This window comes from Pavona decussata, unplaced genomic scaffold, assembly GCF_977016875.1.
Source record: "Pavona decussata unplaced genomic scaffold, jaPavDecu1.1 SCAFFOLD_37, whole genome shotgun sequence".
Classification (NCBI taxonomy): Eukaryota; Metazoa; Cnidaria; class Anthozoa; order Scleractinia; family Agariciidae; genus Pavona; species Pavona decussata.
In genome coordinates, this window is record NW_028145459.1 from 4268301 (window position 1) to 4287784 (window position 19484).

General features: G+C 40.0%; 1 protein-coding gene and 1 long non-coding RNA gene across 3 annotated transcripts; both read right to left on the bottom strand.

The window, feature by feature from the left end:
* Positions 1-376: 376 nt before the first annotated feature.
* LOC146484149 (uncharacterized) lies at positions 377-19459 on the bottom strand. Its single transcript, XR_014863734.1, has 2 exons — positions 19341-19459; positions 377-1445 (listed from the first exon to the last, which is right to left on the bottom strand). It is a non-coding gene; the product is annotated as an uncharacterized LOC146484149 (long non-coding RNA).
* Positions 2328-13882, bottom strand: LOC146484150 (uncharacterized). Of its 2 annotated transcripts, XM_085105454.1 has the most exons (5): positions 12674-13882; positions 8869-8940; positions 7304-7447; positions 5136-6305; positions 2328-2904 (listed from the first exon to the last, which is right to left on the bottom strand). In XM_085105454.1, the coding sequence occupies exons 1-5, from the start codon at positions 13446-13448 to the stop codon at positions 2768-2770; spliced, it is 2298 nt and encodes a 765-aa protein (XP_084961580.1). In that variant the 5' UTR covers positions 13449-13882; the 3' UTR covers positions 2328-2767. The 2 variants fall into 2 exon arrangements, with proteins under 2 accessions (XP_084961580.1, XP_084961581.1); XM_085105455.1 differs by lacking the exon at positions 8869-8940.
* Positions 19460-19484: the final 25 nt, after the last annotated feature.

Here is a 19484-nt window from a genome sequence, read left to right on the forward strand (position 1 = left end):
ACGAGCCGCACCAAGGGTTGCTCCGTCATGTCTTCAAACTCCACAGTAGCCGCCATATCAAAAATTGTGCTGGTGGCGGCAGTGAGTTCATCAATTCTTGTGACGCTCTGATTGGTTCTTTGTTATGTCGTTATGTCAATGATGTTCACACTTGTCTTAGCTGAAACATAACATCATAACGAAATAAACATAACGACATAACGAAAAGATCAGTTTTTTCCTTATGTTATGTCCATGTCATTATGTTGCTATTATGTCATCATGTCTACATGTTCACACTACAAACGTAACGACATAATGACCTTCTTATGCCGTTATATCGCTAGTGTGAACCCGGCTTTAGAGATGACCAGTAGTAAATTACTGTACAACAGTATAAAAAGTAAAGGAGTTTCTTTTCCTGCAGGTAGCGGGAGTATTTTATTAATCGCAAATTAGTGATTCGGAAATCACTAATCACCTCCAACGGGCACGTCAAGTCACGCACTGGTCGGTGACAATTCGGGAAGGCCCTCAAACAAAATCTATTTACAATAGCAAAAGGCTAAAATTAATACATTACCGTATCGCGTCTATAAAAATATATAATTTTCCTAACTATATACGAGTATCACAGCATCGTTTTCAACGATAAATTGAATTTAAAATTCTTCAGACTTTTCATCCTAACTTTAAAAAAAAGCGTGTTATGCGGTGTGCTTCGATTGTAAACGAAACACGCATAAAACCTAAATATACTAAACGTACTATTTACAATAGCAAAAGGCTAAAATTAATACATTATTGTATCGCGTGTATAAAAATATATATAATTTTCTTAACTATGCGAGTATCACAGCATCGTTTTCAACGATAAATTGAATTTAGAATTCTTCAAACTTTTCATGCAAACTTTAAAGAAGGCGTGTTATGCGGTGTGTTTCGACTGTAAACGAAACACGCATAAAACCTAAATATACTAAACGTACCAGAGCTTAAACTATAACTTAACTCCCTTGAGATTAGAAGCACAGCATCGCTTCGACGATAAGTTGAATTTAGAATTGTTCATACTCAGTTTATGCTTTGAGACAATTCCGGATATACTTTACTACTAGACTAAGCAGATACTGAACTAAACTTCTTAAACTCATTATAATTCAACAAGCCAAAACAAAGGAAATCACTAGCGTGGAGGAGGTTTGAAAATGTGATCTTAATTATCATAAAATTTTGTGAACTTTTGCTTCGAATTTCTACAAGAATTATCAATAGTTTGAGAAGCTATAACAAACACTCGAAAGAGTGTTTCCTTCTATTTCCAAACACCTCGAAGTTGGTTAAAAAACTCGGCTGCGCCTCGTTTTTCCAACCTACTTCTCGGTGTCTGTACAGCGAAAAGTCGTTGGTCTATAAATATTGTAACTAGTGGCCCGTTTACAAGGATTCACAGACAGAGAATTGTGCTACTCGCTTTTCAGTTTTCGTCTCTAAAATGGAATCAGTGGCATCATCAAAGAGGCATGCCTTTGTTTGCAGATTAACTTATTCATCTCTGAAAAAAGTGTGCAGTTGCCTCCAATTTTCGTTTGGAGTCCAACAGGCCTTGCTAAGGTCTGCTTTTCCCACATGTCATTACTGCGCAAAAATACCTTTGTATTAGGAAATAACCTAAGTTCAGTTCTCAAGTCATCCCGTAACGCGCATGCGCAGTAACTGAAGGAGCCACTGTCTTGAAAGTAACTTGACAAGTACCGTATTCATTCAATTAACCGCCCCCCGCCCTGGCCGCTTATTTAATTTTGGGCCCATGAAGGTGGGCGCTTATTCGAGGGTGGGCGCTCATCATTTCCCAAACATTTTCAGCAAGCAAGGACATTTTTAGAGAATAACAAAACAAAGAATAACAAGATTATTTCGCCTCAACAAGACAAAACAAAGTGCAAAAGCTAACACGAACAAGCCATAAACAATATCAAAGTTCATTGACTACCTTATCTAAAATCAATTTTGGAACACAACTGACGCTCCTCTTACTTCACGCTGGGCACAGAAATGTTTTTTGTTGGGCGCTTATTTGGGGGTGGCCGACTTTTTGGGCTTTCACGCTGGGCTCTTGTTCGAAGGTGGGCGGTTAATCGAATAAATACGGTACCTTTTAGTACGAGAAAGGAGAAACCTCTCTAACATTGATACCTTCTTGCTGACAAGATCACAGTAAAGCAGTGCACAGACTCAAAAACAATCGTTATTTTAAAAGGAGACGCGAATCGCTAAAATAACGCGCAATTGCACGAGGCGCAGCTGTGCAGCTGTAAACTGTTTGGAAGACCACGCGCGTTTTTACAACAGATCCATGGAAAAAGTTGTAACCTTTTGAAGTCAAATGAGTTCATTGAACCACTCCGTCCATACCTTTATCAAAAGTATTTCCTTCATTGGGTTATATTAAAAAGTCCGTTACTTATTTTCAAACCTTGTTTTTTACCCAGCCCTCAAGAATCTCCACTACATCCTCGCGTTGCATTTCTTCCTCCTTTAACAATTCAATAAGCCTCCCACAGTCGCTCCAAAAGGTGTTGAAATGCTCCACATTTTAAGAAGTGTATCAGTGGGATTCTTTTGCTTCTCCAGATAGCGGGTGACGTCTTTATGAAAACCCAGTTTCTCAGCAAGCATTCGGAAATCTTTGTACTGCAGGTCATCTCTTATGTTCAGCTTCAAGCAGACTCTACGCAAGACGGAATAAGGAATGTCCACGATATAAGTCGTCCAGTAAGGCGGATAATCAAACTACTGTGTCAATTCCAGGGTTTTTCTGGACTGTCGTTACAACACTCACCGGCTCCGACTCTGAAATGCGAACATCTCCCGCAGTGCTCATCTCATTCCGCCGCGCGCTGTCAAGCTGAGTCTTTTCACCGTCTGTGTTGCAAAAAAAAAAAAAAAATTGAAAACGAAAGGATTACTTTATTCAACTAGTTTGTTTGTCTACAACCATGGTTCCTATGCAGTCAACACAAACTTCTTTAGGATCGCGGGACTAGCTAGATGGATTTCCCTGACCCCTGGGAGGGAGTGACTAACGTGTCGCACAAACAGATACTACTTTGACGGATGGTTTGGATCTCTGTAGCTTCCCTGGAAACTAAACAGGGTGGGAGCCTGTAAAGGAAACAGAAAAACTTAATATATTAGTCTACTAAAGGAATGGATAACAATATAAAGATTGTTTCTCTCATCTTTGGAGTGCTCTATGCATAGATTTGCAGAGTAGGTTACAAATGAAAAGACGAAAAGTAGTTACCCGTCTTTTCATTTGTATATTAGTCTACTATATATTTCAGAACCCGGGGTGACAAGGAGCCAACCAAAACGAAAGGCAAGACGTTTTCCAAGCCGAAAAGGAAGATAAGACATTTTCCAGCTTGTCTTCCCACTTCTTACCTATATTTATATCTTCCTACTTCGGTGAATAATTGTGAGAATCGTATAGTTGACATTTTTGACAGTGAACATAAGGTTGTCCCTTTATGGTGTGATGACTCATCACGTGACCAGTTGAAAGGTATGTACACAAGAAAACGTGGTTGATGCAATTTGTGAGACGATTGTCGTCGATTTACGAGTTAGGATTCGACAGTTGTACGAAAGAACGTGATAGAGGTGAAACGATTTGTACCAGTACGTTATCGACGATTAGTTCTAAGTGATACGGAACGCATTTGTTGGAATTGCCTTTATTTCTGCATTCATTTGCTGCCAGTTTAAACTGTTCCTTTTTTGCTGTCACTTTCTCTCACTGACGTACATATACACATTTAGATCCATCCATCCATCCATCCATCCATCCATCCATCCATCCAAGAAAACTTAAAAGCGACTGGCTTCTGGCACAGGCAGCCCAGGCTGTTCACGTACACAGCCTGAAATAGTCTGCTGCAAAGCCATCGTTTTTGAGTTACAGCCACTTAAAGGTAAAATTAAGGGTGCTTTTAATAGGAGGTTATACGATTGCTATGGTAACCCATCTATATGTGAGGAAAATTACCATAAATTGTTCACCAATATTAAATGCATCTTTTGGTATCATTATTGTTGTATCAACTGATAGAGTGGTAGTATCGACCAGGCAAGGTGTTAGTGCTGGAAAGAAAATGGACATTGGTGCCAGCCACCTTAAAAAAAATGCAATTCCCTTTTTCTTTTCAACAGTTACTTGAGCAATGTCTCACAAGTGGTTTGTGAATAGATTTCAGAGGAAGCGTTTATTTCATTTGCTTACTGAGCACATACTGGAAATTTGACATTTATAACAAATGCAAATACATCAAAAATATATGTATATAGGGGACAATTTATTAAATACTTGACCTTGTGGACAGCAATTGTTTTACAATGCGCTGTATATTACGCGTGCTGTGATTGGTCATTGCCCATGATCTATTAGAGTGAAGACATACGAATGAAGTCCCGGGAAAAACTGTTTTCTTTGTTTTGTACAACATGGCACGCAGTTTTGAAAATGTTTGCGAGATTAATTCGAATTGAGCAAGTGAAGGCCTCGAGAAAAGTTTAGAAACAAGAAAAAGAAGAAACCAAGGCGAAAGTGTTCTTGTCAATTTGAAAATGCCTACACTGGAACAAATCTTCGAAACAGCTCTCATTGCTACGAAAAGGCTCACAGTTTTGGAAATATTTACTAGATTATTCTGCTTTGAGCAAGCGAAGGCCTCGGAAAAAAAATAAGAGGAAGTTGTTTACAAGTAGTGAAGTACGATAAAGAAGAAGAGAAGAAGCCTGTGAGCGTTGGTGACTTTGAAAATGCCTGAACTGGCACAAATCGAACAGTCAAGCACTATTAAAAACGAGGCAAGTTTGTCGTGTTTCCTTTCTGTTCATTGTATAAAACAAATAGATTCCACAATTGCTGTGGGTCTGTTCAGTAATAGATCATAGAAGACGTCAAAATGTGGTAAGAACATCAGTGACACACTCGCCTGCGGCTCGTGTGCCACTTTTTTGTTCTTACCACATCTTGACATCATCTGTGATCTATTACTGAACAGACGCACGGCAACTTGGGATCTATTTGTTAAATATTGAACCCTTCATTTACTTTGACTCTGGTATCTTATTAAGAAAATATGGCTTACCATGACATTGTTGGGCCATCTCAAAAAATGTGTCCACCAGGTCATCACATTGTTTCTTCCAACTGAAATGGTTGGTGTATTCTTCTCTCAGTTCCTCAGCTTGTGAGTGGCGACTTTGTGGGTTCAAGGATCTGATCTCCTTTATCTTATCAGCCCAAACTTGTGGATCATCTGACTCCACAACCTGGCTTGCTCCAGAGCTCAGCTTCTTTAAAATGATGCCAAGGCCACTAAATGAACTGACAAGAACAGGAACATTGGCAGAAATGGCGAGGAGACCACTCATTCCAAAACCTTCAGTTCTTGACGGTTTGATGACCAGGTCAGCCTCACACAACCATTGACGCCAGTCTGCATGATTTTTACCCACCCTCACTGTAAGCTGACGGGAATCAATGCCCTCTTTGAGTAAGGCCTGCTGTACGTCGGCCACATCTGTCTCTGATTCAGAGGGCCTTAAAACAACCATTAACTGATAAGATGATGCGTTCAGCAACTTGATTGCTTGAGCAGCAATGTCGCATCCCTTGACTTTAAAGTAATATGATGATCCACTGACCAACACATGAAATTTGTCAGCCTCATCATACACTTGACGAACACCATTCAATTCTTCCATAACACCTGGTGTTAACTCAATCACATTTTCATACCTGCGAGTAAGCCGTAAATAACGTCTGTACGCTTCTGCCACCTTAGGGCCAATTGCAATAATGATGTCAGCCTTTTCACAGAGTGTTACTTGAAGTTTATGATCATCTCTACAATCTTGTGGATCTTCTAAGAATTGATAAAGTTCATCACTGATTGTGTGCACAACCTGAGCCCACTTGCATTTCTTGAGTTTCTTTATAACTTGTGCTTGTCGACCTAGGCCAGGTCCGTATGAATGTATCAACAGAATGTCAATCTTTAGGTGGTCAGGTGGGTAATAAAGGAGCTCAGTTGGTGGGTAACCAGAGAGATCCTGATCCACATCAACAAGTTCAATATTTAAGCTACTTGCATGGTTTCTCTGTTCCTTTGAGTGACAGGGCACAAATCCACTGACTTTCAGTCTGGAATCCTTGGCCAGTTCAAGAACTAACAGCGTATTGACGGTATTTTTCCAGTTACCAACATCTGATGCTAATGTTATATTTAACTTTCCTTCAGCTGTTGACTTTGAACCTGTAAACAGGATTCATAGGATAATAAATTTGTTTTGATTATTGATAACACTTCATAATCTTACAATTACTGACATTTCATAACCAGATTAAGATGAATGACAATAAGGTAAATGTAACTGTAGATACGTTTTTCAATGTTCTGCCGTTTATATTATTTTCCCGGGGAGGGGGGGGGGGGGAATAGTCTATTTTGTGGCCAGTTATAGACCCCATCTTAGTCACTATCTATTTATGCATCTACTTTATCAATCCTTTAAATAGGTCATCCCAAAATGAATTGAAAGAACTGAATGTAACGCGAAGTGATTGTTACATTTAATAAACAACAACTTCTGACCATTTTGAATCCCTACTTACTAGAATTTTCTTACCCAAAAAATCTGAAAATGTGCGACCCCATTCTAGTAACTCTATTGAAAATGCAACCCCATTCTAGTCAATCGAGTCGTAAAAATGCTACCCCATCCAGCGGCACATCCCCATTAGCCTCTTATAAGGAAGTACCCTCCCCAGGATTATTTTATAAATGAAATACAGGGAACACTTTTGTTAAGAAGAATACCTCGTGCTTCACATGGACGCTTTAATCCTTACGCTGTCACCTTTGATTTGGCGTAATGCAATAACCACTATCTTTCTGACTAAAACTATTCAATTAGTTCAATCGCAAAGGGAGGATAAGTTTAAAAATTTGCGAGGCATACAATGGGAACAATGCACCTATCAATGTTTTCCCCAACCCGGGGAAGGGCGGGCATACCCACGGGCATTTGACATTTTCGTTTTTTCCGTGTGTCAATAGCCCCTACTGTCGATAACAACTTTGTGGTCAAATCCCCCAACTCCTGGGGTTGGGCACTACTTAAATACAGTGGTAATGAGTGTACTCTGATAATTATACTAGCTGCCTAAGTGCATTTAATAATTTTGAATTGATTTGTTTGATTGATGGAACACAGGAATATGTGTTGCTCTTTGAATTGATCAGTTGCTCACCTGGGGTCATTGCGGTTTGCTGTGGTACATCTCTTGGGATCATGCTGGGTGACCGTGCTGCTGCTGCTGGGGTCACTGTGGGTTGCGGTGGGGTCAGTCTGGGTGACCGTGCTGTATCTACATCATCTACAGCTTTTACAGCTTCTGCATGGATTAGATAAAATTGGGCAAGTTAAAAAAAATAGAATCATCTGTTGGAGGCTACTAGGTTTCTGTCTGATAATTTATTGGGTAAGTGACATATCACGTAATAAAATTTTGTTTCTTCTGGTTTGTAGAAGTTAGAAGTTAATGTTGACTGGTTATCAAAAACATCTTGAACAATAATTAAAGGTTAAGGAGTAATGTAAGCATTTGTGGGACTCAAGTGCTTCCTGCTGCTTCATTCATGAAGCATTCAAAAGTTGATGCCTCCTGATCATTGTCTATAAGGGGCTGTGTACATGGAGGGAGGAAGATCCTAGAAGGTGAAACAACCTTAGCAGTTTTTGTTCCTTGTAATAGGAGATTGAAGGTAGTTTACATGGTTGTAGGGTCGCGAGATGGGAAGATCCTTTAGCTAGGGCCAAGTACAACCACTTGCATGTTAACTATAAATACAGAAAACAGAGTGTGCTAGGGTGATCTGCCTTCCTCTGTCTATGTCAACAGCCTGTCTGGAAGGGACACGTCAAAAAGTATGGGGAGGAGGGGGTGGGCAAGCGTTTGGAATTTGAAATGTCGTTGATAAAGAAAACACCTGGCCTACACTCCGGACTGAAGTAACTCGAGCTTCCAAGATCTGGTTAGGGATTTTCAAAGCCTGTTTTACACTAATCATGAGTTCGAAAATCGAACGTTCGATTGGGTTCGATTGATTTTTATTCTTTTCGGTGAGTTCGATTTCGTTCGATTGCCGAACTCAATCGAACTCAATCCACGGATTGAGTTCGATTGAGTTCGATTGAAATTTAGTTCGATTGGGTTTGATTTACTATGCCGGGTAAGAATGCAGTTGTGTTCCATGGAACTCCATGGAACTCAATTAGCCCAAGGAATTCCATGCAGCAACTCCATGGAGCTCCCTAGCCTGTTCTTATTTCCATGGAACTCCATAGAATTCCATTGATTCCATGTCTTAATACCCCATGGAAATTTTCCATGGAATTCCATGGGGTTATTTCACACGGGTGTCTTTGCCAGTGGCTACACTGTCTTTCTGACTAGAACTATTTAATTAGTTCAATCGCAAAGGGAAAATAAGTTTAAAAATTTGTGAGGCATACAATGGGAATAACACACCTATCAATGTTTTCCCCAACCCGGGGAAAGGTGGGCAAACCCACGGGCATCTGACATTTTTGTTTTTTTCGGGTCAATTAATAGCCCCTACCGTGGAGCACAACTTTGTGGTCAAATCCCGGCCCCCACCCCTGGGGTTGGGCGCCACTTAAATACAGTGGTAATGAGTATACTCTGATAATTATACTAGCTACCTAAGCGCATTTTAATAATTTTGAATTGATTTCTTTGATTGATGAAACACAGGATGTGTTGCTCTTTGAATTGATCTGTGAGTTCCTCACCTGAGGCCATTGTGGTTTGCTGTACTGGTTCATCTAGTGGAAGTACGTAGGTGCTGGAAGTACGTAGGTTGTCTGGTAACAAGATAGTGATTAAGGTAGCAGAATAACAAACAGATATCAGACATCTGATACAGTTAAAAAATGGGTGGGCAACATTACTGGATAACAATTAAAGGAAATGGATAAGGAAGTTGAGTTTTGTTCTTAATGACAGTACCCATGCACTGATACAGAGCTATTTTTGTGCAGTTTATGACCGTGTGAAAAGCAGATCTTAACAAGGGCTATTGGAAACCAAAATGAAAATTGGGGGTAAACCACACATTTTTCAGAGATGATAAAGCAACAATAATAATAATAATAAAAAAAAAGAAATTAATACAAAGCAAATTATTGCTTTTTATTCTGTATATATCGAAGCTTTAGTATCTCTGAAAAATGCATGGTTACCCCCAATTTTTTTATGGATACCAAGAGCGCTTGCTATGTTCTGCTTTCTCCGCATAGTTTTAAACTGTGCAAAAATATCCCTGGAATAGTATGCACCACCCATAGAAAACTGAGCATGTGGAGATGCGCAGAAAGTATGAACAGTAGAAAAAGTAGGCACCATTCTTAAAATATCTCTGTTTCTCATTTGCAAACCCTTTTTCACTGAGCAAAGGAAGTGAGTTCACAAAGAGCTAAGCCTTTTTGTACACTTTACCTCTTTGCTCTGAAAACCCAATTAGAAGCCACACATGTGCATTTGACCAAAAATTATGACTTGTTGTTTATGTGGAAATCAACTGTTTTCTTAGAAGTCAGGCTTGTTAGAATTTAGTGTAATTAATTGACAAAACATTTGTTTCCTAAAAGTGTAACTTACCTACAACAAAAGACCAAAATCTGACAGAGGGTATCTAACACAAAAGCTAGGTAATTGAAGTGCAAAGCCAATATCTACAGACGATCATTAAGGGGAGGCTAGCAGCGAGGCCTGGAACTAAGTTTACATGATCGTTCCAGTAAAGAAATTTGGCCCAGTGAGACTAAGTGCTGATTTTTGATAAACAAACGAGCAATGTAGTGGCAAATGCGGGTTTGTGTAGGTTCAGCAAATAATTTTGTTTTTCCTCATCCAAACATTACAGGAAATGTTCAGTCACATAATTTTCATCATGGACAAAAGCAGTTAAGTCCTTAGGTAGTTCCCACATGAATTTCTTACATGTCAGGCATGCTTGTAGCGGTTTTTTAACGATTGACAGATTTTATGATTTTTTATGATTTTGTGACTGGCAATCATGTCTGATGATGATGATGGCTTGCTGAAAAAACCAGATCAAAGATTAAGCTGCCAGCCCCCCTGCTCAAACTTAAATCAAACTCAAACTCAATCCTACTCAAACTCAACTCGATCTAACTCAACTCAGGATCGTAAATCAGTATAAATAGCTGATCCCAACATTCACTCACCAATATTATTCTATGCTCACAAGTTGATTCGAGCTTCGCATTCATTTATATTATCACAACCATAGCGCGATGGCCAGAATATCTCATGCCATGGTGTACTTTGTGTGTGACGAGCTATAACTTTAAAGGCGGTGCCTACTTTTGTTATTGGCATACATTCTGTGCATCTCAAGATACTTGGCTTTCCTGTGGGTGGTGCCTTCTAATACAGGGCTAGTTTTGCTCAGTTTAAAACTATGCGGAGAAAGCAGAACTTGGCAAGTGCTCTTGGTATCCATAAAGAAAATTGAGGGTAACCATGCATTTTTCAGAGATAATTAATCTTCAACTTGGGAAAAATGCCATTCATTGCCTTGTATTTTAGCGCTTTTTAGAATTATTGTTGCTTAATTACGTGGGATGCCCTGAGGGGCAAACCATGTTTAAAAACGGGTAGATGTTTTTTTTTTTACACAGAATGCCCGCAGGGCAGGCCGTGTCTAGGTTTGGGTGGGGTATCTTTTATTTTTCTTTGTCGTAGTCACAAATCTGCACATTAATTTATGCATTAAACTCTGTCCTCTCCTAGTAGGGATGTATTGTTCTGATTGTCATCAACAGAAGCGGCCCAATCAAAATCCATTATCGAGGCACATATCACGAGAGATCCCTTCCGGTGTGAAGTCAAATCATTATTTGATTTATTCATTAAACCTAGATTGTCTTCAACAAAAACGGCCCAATCAAAATCCATTATCGGCGCGTATATCACGAGGGAGGGGACCCACTCATCTCTACCTGTGTGACGTCAAAGCAAATCATCAGTTGGAAGGCCGTGTTTTGTTCAATGGCGGCCACATGTATGAGTTTAAGACTCCAATCTGCCATTTTCAGAAAGAAAACAAACCTTTTTACAAACGGTGAATCAAAATAACTTTTAAGTAGTACTCAACAGTTTAAATTGTGGAAATTGGGAGAGTTCACAGTGAAGAAATTATGCTTTCACAAACAGATCAAATAATTCAAGGTGAAGGAAGCCAGACCAGTTCCAGCGGGGTCATGACGTTATCGCAGAGTAATTTCCGGTATGATTCCCAGTGACACAATGATAACATATCATGCAGTCTCTCTAAATAAACCCATTCAATTATTTCAATTGCGAAGGGAGGATAGTTTTAAAAAATCTGCCAAGCATACAAATATGGGGAATAAATGGGGCTACATTAAGCATTCCGTGTTAATGCCATTAGGGGCATCTTGTTTTTTTTTTTCCTTCGTCGTAGTAACAAATCTGCACATTAATTTATTCATTTAACTCTCCCATCTCCAGGGAGGAGGTGATACGAGTCCCCTAAAAACGACTGCGTGGGAAGCTACCCCTCTCCTAGTAGGGATGTATTGTTCTGATTGCCTTCAACAAAAGCAGGCCGATCAAAATCCATTCTTGTTGCGTATATCGCGAAGGAGGGGACCCACTCACCCCTACCTGTGTGACGTCAAAGCATCATTTGATTTATTCATCAAACTCCGATTAAATTTGTGGCGGTCATATTGTCTTAAAAAATGTTGTGGACTCAAGTGTGCCGTTTTCAAACAGAAAATTAACTATTTTGAAGTGGTAAATTGAAAGAATAACTTCTAAGAAGCACTCGACATTTAAAACCGTGGAAATTGGATAGTTCCTGGCAAAGGAATCATGCTTTGTTTGACAGTTTTATAGAACCACAATGGGAGACTGAGAAGAGGTCATTGATAAGCTTACGTTATCGCAACCTCGTTCCCAGGGTCTCTCATCTTCCCGCCCCTCTTAGCTCTCGCTCTAGGGGGAGGGAAGATGAGAGACCCTGGGAACGAGGTTGACGTTATCGTAATGGAATTTCCGAAATTTCCGGTAAGGCCCTAAGTGGCGACAGACACAAGGAAACAACATATGTAACGCGATCTATTCCATTAGCAAGGATAGTTTTATCAATCTGCGAAGCATACAACTGGAATAAATGAATCAACCACAGCAACACGCGTAAATGCCAGTATTCGCATCTTGTTATCTCTAAACAATGCGTGGTTATCCCCAATTTTCTTTTTGGATTCCAGTAGTCCTTACTAAGATCTGCTTTTCGGCAAGATTTCCGCACGGCCACATACATTTAAATGTATAGATTTTGCGACTCAAACTCTACTTATGCTCGTTCTTTGTGTAAGAGTGTTAAGTATGACAGTGATGCGTGTACAATTAATGTATTAGGCTGTATCTTTTCCTGCTTTTCCCGTATAATCATAACCTGCGGGAAAATAGTCCTCCGTATTAGTAGGCACCGACTGGATTTGATGATCTATTTATTCACATAAGCTAAATGCAAATATTTACCTGCAAGAAATAAACTTGATAACCAAACTGGCTTTGGCTGAAAGGTTTGTGGATCAGTCATCGGGCTTAGCTGCACTCCTACCAAACTCCATTCCCCGTTAGCTCTTCGTAGAATAGCACAGCCAAGAGGAACAAGAATCGGCGATGTAAAATTGTCGAGTGAGTCGAGTTGATACCGGCCAGAGTCAACTCGAGTTAGTTTGTGGGTTTTCACACCAAACAATCGGTTGCTGCTTGTCTGTTCAGCCAACATATGGCAGCAGAATCCTTCATGATCAGAGTAATCATAAACAAGGTCAACATGAATTGCGCCGTGCCTTAAAACGCTGCATTTTTTCTTAAGCAAACCGTGGCGGAACTCGGAAGCATGTGAATCGAGCGGAATCACTGTTAGTCCTGAAGCAGCTCGATCTTGGAAGGGCCAGGGCTTTGCAACACGATCGAGCTGAAATGTTTTTAATTTTCTGTCTGATTTCTTAAAGTCCAGGAAATAGTTGTTGAGATCGAAATCCCCATGAAAGACGTTCGCAGCGGTTATGATCGCATACTTAAAGCTTCGGCCCCCTGCACGTCGCCACTCTCTTGGGATCTGGTCTTCTGTGAGTTTGACCAAAGTTCCACAACCAACAGTTGTTTTCCCTTGAGGTTCTCCTGAAACGGGAACACGTTTTTGAATCCGGCAGATTCCTCTTTCATTTTTTACTTCGTTTCTTCTGCCGGCTTGTGCGGCTGTTTCTCCGCTAGCTAACAGTGTTTGGATAACACCTTCCGGCATCAGACACACAAGGCTCTTCTCCCATGCAACCTTCACATCTGTAGCGGAGCTCCGCGCGCGTGGAGCCCCATAGAAAACAACATCGGTAACCTTAGACTTCCGAAAAAGTCCTTCCTCCTATTCATATACCAATCAGAGTAGATCTTTGAGACCTTCGGGGATAAAGTTGTCACTCAAAAGTAATTATAAGCAACGAAACGTGACTTGCGGTTGAAGGTCGATTCATAGGGTTAGACACATTATGCTCGCAAATTTGACCATTATGCTTTTTAGCGTCACCCTAAAAATCATACCATTATGTCGACAATAATGCTCGTGTCAGACCATTATGCTCATGTGATGTTGGCTGAAATTTCGCCCATTAATCCACAGTACCACCCAAACGAGTCCCCAAAGCTTAAACCGCAACATTGTGATATAACGGAAGGCGGAAAATTCAAAAGGTGTCTTTCAGCGCTTGAGTTGGCTTTTCAATTCAATTAATTGAGTCTTCCGTCCTAGCGAATTTCTTATGCGTGATTATTTTCTTTTGAGAATGTAAATTGCGAATTTCGTTTTTCGATTTTCACCTTTCAATTAATTTCCATTGTTGACAGCTAATAATATATATTTTTTAATCTTTCGGCTTTAAGCATTCAGACGTTTTGAAATGCGTTTTGGAATGCAAAGTTGTTGGTTTCAGCAGGGCGCGACAGGACGTAGAAAAGAATGGCATCTTTTTCTGCGCCCTGGCTTCCCGGGCCTGGCTTCAGTTCTCAGTCTTTGACTTTCAGCCCCCAGCTTTTACATGGCACTTAACTTGAAGCTCTTCCTTCGTTCAGCGAAGAACTTTTCCTTTTCAATTGGGCTTCAACCCCCGGGGCTTCAACATAAATTTGATCCGAATTTGGTTCACAGCGCTCTCGTTCTCCGGTCCACGTTGAAACCTGACGCTTTGTAAAATTTGGATTCTGTGCTGGACTACAAATTTAGGACAGTGGACGGATAAAGCACAGAGCATCACTTCAGCTCAGCTTCAGTTTCTTCTATTTTTGAATAGTTGGAACTGTAAATCGACGCTGAAGCCTTTTCTCTTTCATGTTATTAGATTGATAAGGTACTAAACATGTGACAAAATGCTAACAGAGGCCCTATAATTCTAGGGTGGGTGAGGTCAGAGTAAGTACCTGTGGGGACCATGTGTCAGACCATTATGCTCATGTGATGTTGGCTGAAATTTCGCCCATTAATCCACGGTACCACCCAAACGAGTCCCCAAAGCTTAAAACGCAACATTGTAATATAACGGAGGGCGGAAAATCTAAAAGGTGTCTTTCAGCGCTTCAGTTGGCTTTTCAATTTTCCTTTTTGCAAACTAATTGAGTCTTCCGTCTTAGCGAATCTCCTATGCGTGATTATTCTCTTTTGGGAATGTAAATTGCGAATTTCGTTTTTCGATTTTCACCTTTCAATTAATTTCCATTATTGACAGCTAATAATATATATTTTCAATCTTTCGGCTTTAAGCATTCAGACGTTTTGAAATGCGTTTTGGAATGCAAAGTTGTTGGTTTCAGTAGGGCACGGCAGGACGTAGAAAAGAATGGCATTCTTTTCTGCGCCCTGGCTTCCCGGGCCTGGCTTCAGTTATCAGTCTTTGACTTTCAGCCCCCCAGCGTTTACATGGCACTTAAATTGAAGCTCTTCCTTCGTTCAGCGAAGAACTTTTCCTTTTCATTTGGGCTTCAACCCCCGGGGCTTCAACATAAATTTGATCCAAATTTGGCTCACAGCGCTCTCGTTCTCCACCTTGAAATCTGACGCTTTGTAAAATTTAGATTCTGTGCTGGACTACAAATTTAGGACAGTGGACGGATAAAGCGCAGAGCATCACTTCAGCTCAGCTTCAGTTTCTTCTATTTTTGAATAGTTGGAACTGTAAATCGACGCTGAAGCCTTTTCTCTTCCATGTTATTAGATTGATAAGGTACTAATTGCTTAGAAGAAGTTAAGGGAAACCATATTCATCAGTAATTGTTAACGTTTTATTAAACCAATGGAATTATTCCATCATTGTCTTCCATGAATTTGATGCAGTTCCACGCTGTTTTGAGGAACAAAACAATAGATCACTTTCTTTTAAAGCGAATGTCAAACAATAAAAAAAAAGTCGGTGTAAACGACTTGTTCTCTATGGTTACCTTCCTTCGTTTGTTTCCACTGAATCCTTTCGTACTGGAGGCATTCCAAATCGAAGGCGCTGGTCGTGCACCAAACGAATCGATCGAGAGATGTTGTTGAAGGTCCTAGCTCTAGGCCTGCTGAGGCAGGACTAGCTTGATGATTTCCTTGTAAGTAACGGTGCATGGTTGCCGTCGCATTTCCTCTTCGCGCACGTGGGCCAAATATAGAAGACGCATTGCGCTGGTTGTATCGCTCTATAAGCCCGGTAACACTGGTGTTTACCGAAAATGTCGGGGTGTTTCGTACCACGTCAAGTTTGTTCCTCGGCGCCTTGATCCACTTCTTTCAATGCTATTAGAATGGCGGTTTCTACACTTTGTGGGCACTTTAGAATCCCGTTATCATCCGGCCAAATGTTCTCAAAGGCGGCGTTGGACTCTCTTTTTATGCAGTATAGTGAGCAGAGCTCAGATCCGCTCGCGCACAACTCAGTACACGACATTAGTGCTGTCGCGTAAATTGTATGCAAATGACACTATAGAAACTCACAAGAAACGAACGTAAGTCGATAATTTTTTTTTACAATAACTGCCTAAATTTCCGCGCGCTGATTGGCTCGTAGCTATTGTCTATAAGAGTACAGACAATAAAAATGACGTCAGATGTAACGCGCGCGCTTTCTCAACGACAAAAATAGCCAATTCCGCTCATACTTTTTTCATGTTATTGTAAAAATCAAATCGACGGCAGTTTTCTATGGTCTATACTCCTATAGATCATAAAATGACGCCATAAAATGTCCAAAACTTGGCAGTGAACCTTGAGTTTTGAATATTTTTTGACGACATTTTATTGTCTATAGACCATAGAAATTGTTAAATTAATTTCTTTCTTTTCAGACCCGTAGCAAGGCTAAAGTAACTGGGGGGGCCAAGCAAATTAGTCAAACAAAACTACCCCCCCCCCCCCAGTCACTAAAAAAAAAAAAAGACTTATTAGGGAGTTTAAACTGATTCAACGAGAACGTACAAAACAGCAGTAGATTTAATTCTAATCAGTAAGCAAAACAATAACTTTGGCTCTTGAGAGGACATATTTGTGTGGCTTTCCTGACAATGCCCGAACTTGTTATAAACTAAGGACATTTATATTGCTATCAATAGTAAGTAAGTAAGTAAGATCGTTTATTTAAACACGATCAACAGAATACAAGCATTACATGCTTGAGGGGTTGTGTGCAATTATCCTTCAAAAAGAAATGTATAAAATACATCAAATGGATAATCAGACTTAAAGGTAAAAGTATGACGATGCAAAATGACTTTGTACTTTAATTTGTAATTTTTATGCACTAGTAAATCTGAAATCCCTAAATGTGGGATCAGATTGGACCTTTCTGTGAAATTGCTTAAAACTACAAAGTCTTTAAAATAATCTGAGACAAAATTCCATAATACTGCGCCTCTATAACGAGTAGAATTTTTCATAAAATAGGTGGAAAATCATGGAACAACGGCCTTTTTATATCCTCTCAAATCATACGGACTGTTGCGCCATACAGCTAAATCTGAAATCGTTGAGGGCATATTATCGCTAACTATATGTTGTAAAATAGTTTAACGAGACTTTGTGCAGATCATAAATCCAGTCCCATTGTGTGAGTTCAAGAGAGGATCAAGGGTACCCCTTGAGCCTCTCTTGGTGAGTTCCATAACTTCTTCTGATGGTGTATCCCGTGGTAAATTAAAAATTAGCCTTCCAGCACGACAGTGTAGTGCCTGCAAGGATTTAATGTAGTCCATGTTGTTGCAGTTACCCCAGATAGTGATGCCATATGTCACAGATGGGAGAATCACCTTAAAATATAGGTCAGCTGTCTTAGAAAACAATTAGTTTATTTCAGCAGCTTTATGACATGGCTTGAGATTGATTGATTTCGATCCATTTTGTTTCTTATTTCCCGATTCACAAGGTAGGAGTGCCTTTGTTGCTGTTGTATACAGCTGTTTCGGCAAAGGCTGTCCAAAAAAAAGCGTAAAAGCGTACGCGGCAATGCCAAAAGGTAGTCTGGGAAATACCCAATAAATTTCAATAAAAGTTCAGAATCCATTGTGCCCCAACCGTAAAGCGAAGACTTGAGATGGCGGGCAATATGGATTCAATATGGTGGACAACCTTTGTCGAAATAGCTGTATAAAAAAAATGTTAGCGAAGGAAACTGACAGGTAGTAAGCAGATTATAAAGGTTGTGAAAAGGCACTTGCAGCATCAGAATTCAAGACTGCTTGATGCACATTAATTTGTTTAAATCATATATTTTTGGCAATTTTTTTTTTAACTTCTTAATATTCTGGGGGGGCTCAAGCCCCCCTGCCCCTCCCCCTGCTACGGGCCTGCTTTTTCACAACTTTTGTACTGGAGTCCCTGTGATCACAACGTCTTGTTTATTCGGATCGACAGCGGACTATAAGGCTTACAGTTTCCATATTTCTCGCGGACGAGAATAAAACACGAAATATGCGCATGCGAATTAGATTACACTTTGCATGGGACAACGTTTTTCCAATCGAGTCACCAGACATCATCCAGAATTCATTGATTCGCTCTGAGGAAGGGCTAACGCTCGCAACGTCGGCTTTAGAATCTCTTTCTTTGATGGGAACTCAATTGATACATTTTCCTTTTCGAAATCGTGGGGTTAGAGATGACCAGTAGTAAATTAGGGCACTGGTCATAACAAGTTTGTTCGAAGAGGACCCACCTTGTATGGGGTAGGGGGTTTATCGAAGACAACACCTATCTCGTGAATATTACCGACAAAAATTTATTGGCTTTAAAATTTGAGTTGACACAGAAATCTTCAGCTAGCAAGAGTCAGCATTGCTAGATAAACAAGAAAAGTGAGGTTTGAATCTCACTGTCATTTTTTGCCGCTGGATAGAGGGGTGGCTATGCAAAAAAGACACCATCTTTTGAGGTTGAGGAACGGGGGGTGCCCGACCACCATCTATTTTGGGGTTTGGTGGGTCCTGTTCGAGTGTAGTAGTTTTGAACACTTCCTTTACTGTACAACAGTATCAAAAGTAAGGGAGTTTCTTTTCCTGGTAGCGGGAGTATTTTATTTATGCACAAATTAGTGATTCGGAAATAGCCTCCAATACAGACGTTCCCTGGCTCGTCACGTCACGGCTGGTCGGTGACGTGACGAGCCAAAGAATGTCTGCAAATGAGGCTAATTCGGCAAGGCCCTCTAACAAAATGTATTTACAATAATAAAAGGCTAAAATTAATACATTACCGTATCGCGTCTATAAAAATATATAATTTTCCTAACTATATATGAGTATCACAGCATCGTTTTAAACGATAAATTGAATTTAGAGTACTTCAAACTTTCCATGCAAACTCTAAAGAATACGTCTTAAGCGGCGTGTTTCGGTTGTAAACGAAACACGCATAAAACCTAAATATACTAAACGTACCACAGCTTAAACTATAACTTAACTCCCTTGAGATTAGAATCACAGCACCGTTTCGACGATAAGTTGAAGTTAGAATTGTTCATACTTTTATGCTTTGAACCAATTCCAGAATACACTTTACTACTAGACCAAGCAGATACTGAACTAAACATCACTGATCAGTCGATCTGTACAGCGAAAAGTCGTTGATCTATAAATGTTCTTAGTGGCCCATTTACAATGATTCACAGACAGAGAATTGTGCTACATACTCACTTTTCAGTTTTCGTCTCTAAAATGGAATCAGTGGTATCATCAAAGAGGCATGGCTTTGTTTGCAGATTGAAACTTATTCGTCTCTGAAAAAAAATGTGCAGTTGCCTCCAATTTTCATTTGGAGTCCAACAGGCCC

What these genes read in the sequence shown, in the direction of transcription:
- LOC146484150 (XM_085105454.1), bottom strand. Translation starts at nt 13,448, where the DNA reads ATGCCGGAAGGTGTTATCCAAACACTGTTAGCTAGCGGAGAAACAGCC. An exon ending in ATCAAGTTTATTTCTTGCAG is followed by an intron (nt 8,941 to 12,673) that starts GTAAATATTTGC and finishes TCTTGTTACCAG; the next exon opens with ACAACCTACGTACTTCCAGC. An exon ending in GCAAACCACAATGGCCTCAG is followed by an intron (nt 7,448 to 8,868) that starts GTGAGGAACTCA and finishes TAATCCATGCAG; the next exon opens with AAGCTGTAAAAGCTGTAGAT.